This window comes from Geotrypetes seraphini, chromosome 1 (genome assembly GCF_902459505.1).
Source record: "Geotrypetes seraphini chromosome 1, aGeoSer1.1, whole genome shotgun sequence".
In the NCBI taxonomy this organism is placed as follows: domain Eukaryota; kingdom Metazoa; phylum Chordata; class Amphibia; order Gymnophiona; family Dermophiidae; genus Geotrypetes; species Geotrypetes seraphini.
Window position 1 is genome coordinate 473,695,564 of NC_047084.1, and position 12,994 is coordinate 473,708,557.

The window sequence follows — 12,994 nt, forward strand, 5'->3', positions numbered from 1 at the left end:
CCGTAGATATTGAGAAGTTAATACAGCAAGTCGCTGAAGCAGGACATAATCCGGCAGTATTTACTGTCCACCGACTTGTTGTATTGACTTCTCAGTATCCACGATTCTTCATAATTGTGATTCTATTTTATCTGGACCCCTGAGGGAGAAGTGTTTCTCCGAAACACGGCTCGTTTCAGGTCCTATACTTCATATATGAGAACAACTATTGAGATTACTATATTTTATCAATTTTTAATAAAGTAGCCTGACACTTTGATCATCGTCTTTGCAGTTTTTTCCTTTTATCTTTCTCCGCTTGACTGTTTACTGTTCACTGGATTGTTTTTTGTTTTTAATAATGCATTACTCAAGCAAAGCACATGATAAAATGTATTACATACTAAACCTCATTCCCAAAGTTTAAGAAAATAAGAAGAGAAGCCCTTCTCACAGTGGCTGTGGCTCAGAGCAAGTAGACATGTCTGACACACAATCTTGACATTATTGTAGCATCATCAACAGTGTTCTCCCTAGGGCCTTTCAGCCAGGCAGTCCATCCGACTAATTGATATTTGAAGTTTGTCTAACCAGTTGTGCAAGAAGCTCCATAACTAGTGCAAAAAGAACAGGTGACAAAGCACAGCCTTGGCGAGTTCCCCCTCCCCAAAGTAAAGCATTCAGCTTATCCTCCACTGATATTAATTGAAGCCAAAGGGGCCATATATAACTGTCGAAGCCAATGTAGGAAAATTCCAGATATCCCTATCTTTTTTTATACTTGAAACAGATAGGGCCAATAAACCCTATCAAATGCCTTCTCGGCATCGATACCCAAAATAAGAGTCAAATCATTTCCACCGCCAACTTCACACAATATATGACAAACTCAGTAAATATTATCGAAGGTCTGGCGACAAATCCAGATTGATCATCAAATATTAGATGTGGCATGTATATTTGTAAGCGTTTAGCTAAAATCTTAGTAAACAATTTATAATTCACATCGAGTAGTGAAATGGATCTGTAAGAGGAACAGGATATCGGATCTTTACCTGGTTTTAATATCAGAGTTATACCCACTAAACACCATGAATAAGGCAATTCCTGTCTATCTACCAGAATTGTTAAAGAATTGCAACAGAGGAGGGATCAAAGTCATTTGAAATGTCTTATAAAATTTAGCAGTAAAACCATCTAATCCTGGCAATTTTCCCACCGGCGTATCTTTAATAGCCCATATTAGTTCTTCTACTGTAATGGGGAGGGAAAGTTCCTGAGTTTCCCCAGGAGTAAGATTAGGTAGCTGTATAGGATCCAGATAGGTGCGAATGTCAGCTTTTTCCATTATATATTCAGGTTGATATAATTATTGATAGAAATTAATAAAAGCTTGAATCTGGCCTAAGGTAATACAATCTCCAGTCGGGCCCTGTACATGGGTGATAACATTGCAAAGTTGTCTTTTTTTCAGCTTATGGGCCAAGATCCTACCCGCTCTATTATTTGTTTCAAAATATTCCTGACATAACCATTGGAGTCTAACACTTATTATCTCCAAATCTAACGCCTGAAGATCTAACTTAAGTTGTTGTAATTTTGCTTCTTTTTCAGGGGGTAGACTCCCACCCTTACGGTTCCATTCTAGTGTATAAATCTGATCTAGCAAATTCCCAATCTTAAGCATATGTTCTCTCTGAACATGTGTCCCCAAGGCAATCATTTTACCCCACATTACCACTTTTAGAAACATGATGGCAGATAAAGGCCAAATGGCCCATCCGCAGTAACCATTATCTCTTCCTCTCTCTAAGAGATCCCACGTGCCTGTCCCACGCTTTCTTGAATTCAGACAGTCTTTTGTCTCCACCACCTCTTCTGGGAGACTGTTCCGCATATCTATCAACCTTTCTTTAAAGAGTATTTCCTGAGCCCATCACCTCTTAACTTCATCCTATGTCCTCTCATTTCAGAGCTTCCTTTCAAATGAAAGAAACTCGACTCATGCAAGTTCAAGTTCAATTTATTTAATATAGAGCAAATATAAAACCAAAGGTAAATCTAAGTGGTTTACAATAAAAATTTAAAATAAACAATGTAAAAATAGAGTAAGGACCAAAAATTAAAACATAAAATACAATTGAAAACATGAGGAAAGGAATCAACAGTTACAATAAAAATTAAAAGATTGGGGAAAGGGATGAACAATATGGTAGGGGAGGAAACAGAAAATTAGTTCTGCCCACACTGATATGAGAAATCCAAGAATGCAACTTTTGGGAAAGGTTGCCAACCAAGAAAAGTAAATTAAGAGCAGAGGGCCAAGGAGAACTAATATGCCTTTAATTGAAGGTTGCAAATGATTTTTCTGAACGGAGATAAAAAGGCAAAGAATTCCAGAGAGTAGGAGCCATAACAGAAAATGAAGAATTCTATGACAATCAAGGAGAAGTTGTCGGAATGAAGGAATGACTAATAATTGCTGTTGTGAAGAGCGTAGGGTTCTTTGAGGCGAGTATGGGACCAAGAGACTATATAAAAAAGAGAGAATACCACTCGATAGAATCTGGTGAGAAAGAATATTATATTTGAAAGGGATGCGATATGAGACTGGAAGGATGTGTTCTGATTTTAGAAGCGGTGTGACATGATCAAACTTAGAACAGTGATGAAGTAATCTTACAGCAGTGTTCTGGACTAATTGTAGATGGTGTAATTGGTATTTTGGGAGTCCAATGAGAACAGAATTACAATAATCAAGTTTGCTCAAGACAAGGGAATGTATTAGAATACGAAGTGAACTTTGTTGAAGAAATGAGCGAATAGATCAAATTTGATAGAGAGCGTAGAAAGATGAAGAAACCAACTTAGAGATATGTGAATGAAAACTTAGGGTGTTATCTATTGTGATACCCAGAATTTTGGTTTTAGATGAAAATTGTAGGGGGGACTCCTTTCATAGTGAAATATGAAGTGTTTTCTGGAAGATTCTTTGAGGAAAAAAGCAACACTGCTGTCTTTTGAGAGTTAACCTTGAGCTTGTTTACCGTAAGCCAATCTGCAATAGTGTCCAGCTTTGCAGAGATTGATGAATAGGATGAGAATGTGTATCAAGGGAAAAAATAAGCTGAATGTCATCAGCGTAAATGTAAAGCCCAGAGACTGAAGAATGAGAGTAAGTGGTGCAAGAAAAATATTGAACAATGCACATTTATGCCATATAGGTATTTAAACGTCTCTATAATATCTCCCCTCTCCCGCTTTTCCTCCAAAGTATACATATTGAGATCTTTAAATCTGTCCCCATACACCTTATGACAAAGACAATGCACCATTTTAGTAACCTTCCTCTGGACCGACTCTATCCTTTTTTATATCTTTTTGAAGGTGCAGCCTCCAGAATTGCACACAATATTCTAAATGAGGTCTCACCAGAGTCTTATACAGGGGCATCAATACCTCCTTTTTCCTACTGGCTATACCTCTCCCTATACAACCTAGCATCCTTCTAGCTTTTACCATCACCTTTTCAACCTGTTTAGCCACCTTAAGAACATCACATACAGTCACACTCAAGTGTCGTACATACAAGTTCATCACCCCCTAAACTGTACCATTCCCTCGGGTTTTTCCAGCCCAAATGCATAACCTTGCCTTTCTTAACATTAAATTTTAGCTTCTATATATAATATGGGTCTGTTATATTGTATAGTCGCAGGTTCATTAACAATATACTCTTAAGTCCCAGAACAAAATTTCTTTTAAATCGTTTAATAAAACATTTGTTGTAATATCCTCACAACCTCTTTGCATGTGAATATTATATGATGTAAAGTGCTCAGAAAATGGCTACACCGTAGCTCATGGTGCTATTTCTTATTCAAAGACAAGACACCACCATTTTCAGTCATTGCACTTGCTCACAACAGCATCACAGGAGAAGGGAATAAAGTACACGTACCTTATAAAGTTCAAAAAAGCCTTCTCTTGAAGTGAACACTGCACATCCTCCCGATGCTGTCTAGTTGTTCAAAACTTTCTCCAGCAACTATACTGTATATTTGCTACAGTGTTTCTGTGCTTGTCCAAAACTAGGATCCCGGTTTCGCCAAAAACTGGCTTCCTCAGGGGTAACTTGAAACACAATAAAAAATTAAAAAACTTAAATGCCAATCTTCAGTAAAAATCACATACTTCAAACTCTATTATATTTACATGGCTCACGCAGGGGAATCTCTCCCTCCCTCCTTTTGGCAGCCGACCAGCAGACACCAAGCAGCATTGGTTTCACATGCTCCCTTTTGTGGGTTGCCATTCTTTCTGCTACCAGCTCACTTCCCTGGTGATTTTAAAGACGGAACAAAATGATTAGAAAAATAAAATCACTAAGCAACAAAAGTAAGAAAAGTGATTTATTTTCATTTTAGTAATTCAAACATGTCAGTTCTGAGAATTTACTTCTGCTGTCTATATTTACCACTGTACGAGTATAGAAGGAAATGTGAGGGGGACGCTTTATGTGATTAAAAATTACAATTAATTACGATTAATCGATGTGCAGCTCTAATTCTAAGTCATAATTCTGAGACACAGAAAGAAAAGTGAGCATGAGTGTTGTATACACCCTATGTGCATGGGCTTAGCTGATGCTAGGAGGGACAAGCATTCCATTTCCAGGCAAAGAGCAGCACCAGGAACTTCTCTGTAGTCTGGTCTGCTGGTTGAATCAAGCCAGACTACGGAGTCTAGTGAGCAGCAAGTACCCTTGGTTTTGTCCGTAACAGTTTTAAATGGAATGGCAAGAGAAATGTGAAGGGAAAGGGTGGCAAGGAAGAAGATAAAGGCAGATTTCTTTTGGCAACCTCCTAACATGATATTTATCTCTCTCCAGAGTTGATAGATATCACATGTACACTGCTTCTGCTGAACCCCGACTTCACCACGGCATGGAATGTAAGGTAAGGCTCACCCCATTTAACCAGTATTTTCCAAGTTCAGTCTGTGGTCCTTAACCCTAAGGCAGCAGAACACGCATTACTTTTGTTATTTTCCAACTGCATCTTTTTGTTGTATTCCTGGAGTTGACTATGCTACAAATGCTTTAAAGGATATACAAAAAATACTTAAAATATACAATACAAAAAAAACCATGTAAACATATTAAAACCAGCAAATCAAATAAACACAAACTATGAAACAAAAGTAATATGCAAGTATCACCTTATCACCAAAATTCACTTCTTGTCCCCCTGTGACTATCTTCACTTTACTGTATGTTTCCAGGTGTGATAACTGTGAGGCACATTGCATGGATACGTAAAGTGAAGATGGTGCAAAACTATTTGCACTACAGATACTGGTGTGCTATGTAGACCAGGCTTGCCCAGCCTATGGTCTGCAGGGCAGAGACCAGCCTGCTAAGTGGTTTTTCCTGGCCCACATAAACTTAGCCTTCTTTTGCTGAAGCCAGGTGAGGGGAAAAATTAGATGAAGATTGTGGAGGGGACATGGGAGAGAGCTTGAACCTCCAAATGTTATTAAATATAAAATGTGGCCACATATTTTTTTTTTAAAGTTATGGCACATTCTACTAGGAAGTTACTCAAGCCTTCTACACAATTCAATAGCTGTAGAGGCAGTATTTTGTCTTCAGAAGCTTGGGATATCTTAGGTGTTTGACATGCATGGCAAAGGATGTGCTGGGCTGTGCACTTGCACAAGATTGAAAGTGACTGTCTCCATTAAGTGACTCCACTAGGTGAGACTTTTGGAAGGAAGGGAGTAGGATGGGAATATGTTGAGGGGGAAAGGTTGCCTTTCTCATTTTAATGAAATTATAAAAAGGGAGGAGCATGGCTTTTAAATATACAGTCAAACCTCAGTTTGCGAGTAATGCGGTTTGCGAGTGTTTTGCAAGACGAGCAAAACATTCTCGCAAATCGTGACTCGCAAACCGAGCGTTGACCCCCCACGCAAACTGGCATTGCTCCCCACCACTCGTACCAGCATCCTTTGCCCGCCCAAACAGAAGCCTTACCCCTTCCTCAGCAACAGCAGCAGATGAATCCAGAGACTAGTGGGATAGCACACATCTACCAGCAGGCGGAGATGGAGAATTGATTAACAGGTGGTCCTATTGGTTGGCACTCCCCCCTGTATCTTCAGTATTCTCTATCTCCCAGCAGATGATAGTCGCTGTTCCACGAGCTCCTGGATTCTGGCTGGTTTTAGGTTTATTCTACTGTTGAGAATTTTTCTCTTCAGTTAGATTGGAGTGCTTGGCTGAGCGGTGCCAACTTTGGGGGTCACAACTGGGCCCCCCTAGGTCCCTGCTCCACCCTCCTCTCTGGTGGATTGAGGTTTCTTGCTGGTCTTCTGTGTTTTCTTCTTTCCCTGAAATAAGGCTTACAAAAAAAAAAAAAAAAGACCAGTGTGCTGCGGCTGGACAGTTCTTTGCTATCAGTCCCAGACTGCAACTACCAGCCTTAGCGAAAGGTGGACTTGAGTGAGAGTGATTTTCTTTCTGTTGCTTGTGCTGGTTTTCTTGGGTCTGCTGTTTGGTCACTGGAGTTGTGCCGTGGGGTTTCTTTTGGGTAGTTGCTCGGCGGTTGTAATGGCGGCAGACGCGGTTAAGAGGTGTTCCCGCTGTGGGAAGCGGCGAACACCGTCGGGCCTATGTTCAGCGGGTTGCACGGAAACTGTAGGAGAGAACGTGCAGATCGCGCCTGATGCACCGTTAGTTTCCCGCGTGTTGAAGTCGGGCCTGCTTCTCCCGCGCTCGTGGCTGCTGCCATTTTGCTTCAGTATTCATCGGCAGCCGCACCAGCGGTCAGCTGTGTTGCTTCCTTTGCGGGGCAGATTTTGGGGCAGGAGAAAAATTTTGCTCTGCAGGCTCCATCGAATCCGGTGGCATTTTCCCCGGAATTTGTAATGTTAATGCACAAGGCTTTTTTAATGCAAAGCTCTCAGCCTGCTCAGCATCTGGACTGTTCTTTGGACCAGGGATCGGTCCTTCAGGCCGGTGGTCCTCCTCTGGAGTCTCAGGCCGCTAAGAGACGCAGGGTAACGCCTATGGTTGGCGGTGACCCTTCTTCAGAGTTCGCCTTATCTTTGTCTCGACCAGAATCTCTGGAAGAAGGGGAGGTGGCAGATTTGGAGCTTGAGGATGCGCTGGCTAGGGAAGTAGATGATCCTACTGCGCTCCGTCTCTTTCATAGAGAGGAATTGCCCTCCTTTATTACCAAGGCACTGCAGGGCCTTAATATTTCTCAGCAGGAGGCTCCCGCGTCGGGCTCGGCTAATCTTCTTATGGCGGGCACTAGAAAACCCGCGAAAGCGTTTCCAGTGCACGAAGCGATGCTGGAGCTTATTTCGGCGCAGTGGGACACGCCGAAGACTGGTCTAAGGGTTGCAAAGGCTATGTGCCAGTTGTATCCCATCTCTTAGGCCGAGCTTGACAGATTTAAGAACCCCCAGGGTGGACGCTTTGGTGGCTGCGGTTACCAAGAAGACTTCCTTGCCGGTTGAGAGAGGTATAGCCCTCAAAGACATTCAGGATAGAAAAATTGAATCTTCTCTCAAGCTGTCCTTTGATGTAGCGGCGGTTACCTTGCAAGCGGCAGTGTGCAGTTCTTATGCGGCATGGGCTTGCCTACATTGGGCTCAAGGTATGGCAGATAAGATGATGGAGACCGGGGTGCCTGTGCTGTCCGATTTTCCAGATGTGGAAACGGGTCTAGCATATATGGCGGACACCCTCTATGATATATTAGGGCTTCTGCAAAACAAATGTCTCTGTCTGTTGTTTCTCGACGTTCCTTGTGGCTCCGTCACTGGGCAGCGGATGCGGCTTCCAAGCTTAGACTCATGCGGCTTCCTTTTAAGGGTTGCTTGTTATTCGGGGATGATCTAGATAAATTGGTGAAGGATTTTGGGGATTCCAAAACGCAGTGGTTGCCGGAAGATAAACCTAAAGCCCCTTTGATGGCATCTGCCAAGAATCGTTTCCGGGATGTCAAGAGATATCGGCCTGGTAAGCCGTCCTTTCCGCCTTCGTACGGTTCTTCCTATAATTCTAGGCTTAGGTTTTCACAAAGGAATTCCTTTCGTTCTACAAAATCCCAACCTGCTCAACCAGCCCGTACTCCGGCCTTATGCAATTCCCAATGATGGGATGTTGGCTCCCTCCGTCGTGACCATAGGGGGTCGACTGTCTTCCTTTCCGGCAGAGTGGGCCAAGATAACGTCCGATCTGTGGGTATTGGACATTATTCCAGAAGGTTATAAATTAGAATTTTCCTCTCCTGTCGCAGATTCTTTCTTGGACTCCCCTTGTTCGGGGGTGGGGAAAAGGGAATCGGTGCAAGTCACCCTTCAGGTTCTTTTGGAAATTGGGGTAATAATTCCCGTTCCTCTGGAGGAAAGGGGGCAGGGAAGATATTACATTTATTTCATAGTGCCCAAAATGGGGGGCTCGATTAGACCTGTCTTGGATCTCAAGAAGGTCAACTGTTTTTTTACGGGTCAGGCATTTCCAGATGGAAACAGTATGGTCGGTCATTGCGGCTGTTCAGCTGGGGGAATTCCTTATGGCACTCGACCTCAAGGAAGCTTATCTGCACATTCCTATTTGGCCCCCGCATCAGAGGTATCTTCGCTTCGCGATCCTTGGCCAGCACTATCAGTTTCGGGCCATGCCGTTTGGACTGGCCACGGCTCCACGTACGTTCTCGAAGACCATGGTAGTAGTGGCGGCTTTCCTTTGCCAGGAAGGGATTCGGGTACATCCTTACTTGGACGACTGGTTGATCCGGGCGTCTTCCAGGCAGGAGAGTTTGGCAGTAACCCAAAGAGTGATCTCTCTTCTCCAATCTTTGAGGTGGGTCATCAATTTTCCAAAGAGCTCTCTTACTCCTTCCCATTTGTTGGAGCATCTGGGGGTGCATTTCAACACAAGTCTGGGGAAGGTGTTTCTCCCCAAAGACCGGGGAGAGAAGTTGCAATCTCAGGTTCACCTGCTTCTCTGGTCGCCCAGGCCAAGGGTTTGGGATTATGTGCAAGTTCTGGGGTTGATGGTGGCTGCTCTGGAGGTGGTTCCCTGGGCTCGCTTCCACATGAGACTGTTGCAGCAGTCCCTTCTCTCCCGGTGGTCTCCAGTGTCTCAGGACTAAAGTCGTCGTCTTCGGTGGACGTCTCAGGCAGCACTCAGCATGCATTGGTGGCTCTGCGAGATCAATCTGTTCAAAGGAATGCCACTTGCAACACTGGACTGGATCATAGTTACAACGGACGCTAGTCTGCTGGGATGGGGAGCTCAGTGCCGTCAATCTTCAGCGCAAGGGGTCTGGTCTCAAGAGGAAACTTGGTGGTCGATCAATATGCTGGAGTTGACAGCAATCAGGCTAGCGCTTCTCGCGTTTCAGTCCATGATTCAGGACCGTCCGACGAGGGTCTTTTCGGACAATGTAACAGCAGTGGCTTATGTCAACCGGCAAGGAGGTACACGAAGTCCTCAATTGTCCAGCGAGGCTATGGTGCTGCTTCAGTGGACGGAGGTTCATCTTCCTCCTCTCTTGACGACGCACATTGTGGGGCAGGCAAATGTTCAGGTGGACTTCTCAGCAGAAATCTTCTGGATCCCGGGGAATGGGAACTCTCCGCTCGGGCATTCGACCTGATAGTTCAGAGGTGGGGTCTTCCGGAGATAGATCTCATGGCCTCATCTCGAAATGCCAAGCTGCCTCGGTTCTTCAGCAGACGCAGGGAATTGGCGTCCAAGGGGGTAGACGCTTTGGCTCTTCCATGGCCTCCGAGATGTCTCCTTTATGCGTTTCCTCCTTGGCCGATGATAGGTCGGGTACTACATCGCATCACTCACTTTCCGGGCATTGTGATACTGGTAGCTCCAGATTGGCTGCATCGTCCTTGGTATGTGGACCTGATGCGTCTGTCGACGGGTGATCAGTTGGCGTTTCCCGTGACTCCGGACTTGCTCACTCAAGGTCCGATATGCATGGAAAATCCGTCCCACTTTGGTCTTACAGCCTGGCTTTTGAAAGGTCCCGGCTGAGACGTAAGGGATATTTAGAGCCGATTATTTCCACTCTTCTCCAGGCCAAAAAGAGGTCTACTTCTGCCTCGTATGCTAGAAACTGGAGGGCTTTTGATTCTTGGTGTTCTGCTCAGGGTCTATCGCCCTTCCAGGCTTCTCTCTCTTCCATCCTTTCCTTTCTTCAAGAGGGAGTTGCCAAGGGATTGGCCTATAATTCTCTTAAGGTTCAAGTGGCCGCTATAGCTTGTTACAGAGGCCACGTGGCTCGTTCTTCCCTTGCGTCACAACCTGATGTGGTTCGATTTCTAAAAGGGGTGAAACACATTCATCCCCCTATTAAGAAGGTTTTTCCGAAGTGGAGTCTTAAAGTAGTCCTTGGGGGGGTTGCAGAAGCCTCCCTTTGAGCCTTTATCGAATGCAACTTTGAAGGATGTGACGTTGAAAGCGGTTTTTCTTGTCACCATGGCTTCAACCAGGCGGGTGTCTGAGTTGCAGGTGTTGTCTTGTAGAGATCCTTTTTTGCGCATTTCAGATTCGGGGGTTTCTGTGAGGACTGTTCCATCGTTTCTTCCTAAAGTGATATCAGCCTTTCATGTTAACCAGTCTCTCTTCCTTCCAGCCTTCCGGAAAGAGGATTGGGGGGAGAAGTTCTCTTCACTGTGGTTCCTAGATGTAATTAGGATACTTCTCCATTATCTCAGCCTTACTAACGACTTTCACTGTTCAGATCACCTCTTTGTGTTATTCGCGGGCCGCAACAAAGGTTTGGCTGCGTCTAAGGCTTCCATTGCTCGATGGGTCAAGGAAACCATTGCTTCCGCTTACTTGACTTCAGATAAGCGGTTGCCGGACACGCTTCATGCTCATTCCACTAGAGCGATGGCTACTTCTTGGGCGGAGTCCAGAGGTTTTTCTTTGGAGGAGATTTGTCGGGCAGCTACTTGGTATTCTAAGAACACTTTTTCTAAGCATTACCGGATGTGGCGGTGCATGCGGAAGCTGCCTTTGGTGCGTCAGTTATTGCAGAGGCGGCGTTCGCATCCCACCATGATTGAGGATTGCTTTGCTACATCCCACTAGTCTCTGGTTTCATCTGCTGCTGTTGCTGAGGAAGGAAAAATTATGTTCTTACTTGTTAATTTTCTTTCCTCTAGACGCAGCAGATGAATCCAGAGCCCCACCCTTTCTGGCTATTGGATCTCTGATTCTGTTTTCTGTGTTGCTGGAGTTTTGTTATAGTTGGTAGTTGTTTTCTCTATTGTTGCCTTTGCAATTATTATGGGAAAGAAGTTTTTTACATGTTGACCATATTTCTGGTTCCGACTGCTTGGGCAAGGAGAAATACTTAAGATACAGGGGGAGTGCCAACCAATAGGACCACCTGTTAATTAGTTCTCTACCTCCGCCTGCTGGTAGATGTGTGCTATCCCACTAGTCTCTGGATTCATCTGCTGCGTCTAGAGGAAAGAAAATTAACAGGTAAGAACATAATTTTTCCATCTGGCACCGGCACGCAGCCCACAGGATGTGCTGGTGAATGAAGATCCTTCCTGTTGCCTAGGCCTTGAACATCTGTGCATTCTCAAGGCCTTCTGGTTCTCGCTCTCTCTGAGTGAGAGCTCTGGTTCTTGCTCTCTCCGAGTGAGAGCCAGAAGGCCTTGAGCATGCGCAGATCTTCGTTCACCGGCACGTCCTGGGGCTGCGTGCCAGTGCCAGATGGAGTAAAGCTTCTGTTTGGACTGGCGGGGGATGCCGGTTTGCGCGGGGAGGGGGAGAACGAATCAAGCGAGTTTCCCTTAGTTCCTATGGGGAAATTCGCTTTGATATACGAGCAATTTGGTTTACGAGCATGCTTCTGGAACGCTTTATGCTCGTAAACCAAGGTTCCATTGTACTTTGTTTTTAAAGTTGTGGCCATTTTCTCTCAGACCATTTATGAGACTGACCTTCCCTTTGCTGCTGAGTGCTGCCTGTGCTGAAGTCAAGAGGAATTTTGTGAGTTTGGCATTATTTTTCGCACTATCTTAATTAACAATGTTCATTAGCATGTAACGAGGCAGATGGCACACTTTTGAAAATTCATTATAGCAAGTGTCTCATTAAGGGAAGGTTAGTGGATATCTGGTCATATTCATCCATGCTCCCTCTTAAACTGGGAGTATGCCACATAATTCATGGAGAATATTATGTTCTGTGGGTGGAAATTCTGCAATTCTGTTTCCTTTTTTTTTTATGATTTGTCACAGCACACTTGTTTCTTGATGTCTAAAAAGCTTTTACCTTCAGTAGCGCAAGCAGAGAGCTATAAAGTGTAATGCAGTTTTCTCTCTCTTCTGAAAATGTATTTGTCTGTTGATGATGCAGTGCTGCCCTCCTCCCACCTCACATACTAAATACCAAACTGTATGAGCTGCTTAGAGCAGTGTTTTTCAACCTTTTTAAACCTATGGACCAGCATAAATAAAAGAATTATTCTGTGGACCAACATCGGTCCATGGACCAGCGGTTGAAGAACACTGGGCTAAGTCGTAGGCCAGACCCCACCCATCTCTACCCAATCTCCACTCCAGACCCCGCCCCCATAATAGTACTAATTGTAACACTATTTTTTCAATTCATTTTTCACAGATACACAATATAATCTTTTTAACAACACATAATGGTTAACCACAAAATTAAATTACACAAAGCACACTGACAGCAGATGTAAATTCTCAAATCATTCCCCCCTACCTTTGTCTCCCTTCATCCATGCTATGCCTTACTTTCAGGCCTGCTCCCACCTGGCCATTTTATGCCACCCCTGGTATTATCTTCAGGCCGGCTCCCTCTTCCTCACTGATGCTGCTGCGGGCAGCAGCTCCTTGCGTGTCTCGTGCCTCATCTGGAAGCCTTCCCTCCTAAGTTGCAACGTCTGAGAGAAGGCTTCCGGTTCAGGCGCAGGACGCACATAGGAGCCACTGC

The 12,994-nt window shown here is 44.4% G+C and overlaps 1 protein-coding gene across 3 annotated transcripts in view; it reads left to right on the top strand.

Moving 5' to 3' along the window:
- Nucleotides 1–12,994, top strand: part of PTAR1 (protein prenyltransferase alpha subunit repeat containing 1) — a 77,496-nt gene that overhangs the window by 12,166 nt on the left and 52,336 nt on the right. For all 3 annotated transcript variants that reach the window (XM_033924727.1, XM_033924717.1, XM_033924735.1), the window contains exon 3: nt 4,871–4,937. In XM_033924727.1, coding sequence (XP_033780618.1) covers nt 4,871–4,937 — 67 coding nt within the window. The remainder of the gene's footprint in view (nt 1–4,870; nt 4,938–12,994) is intronic.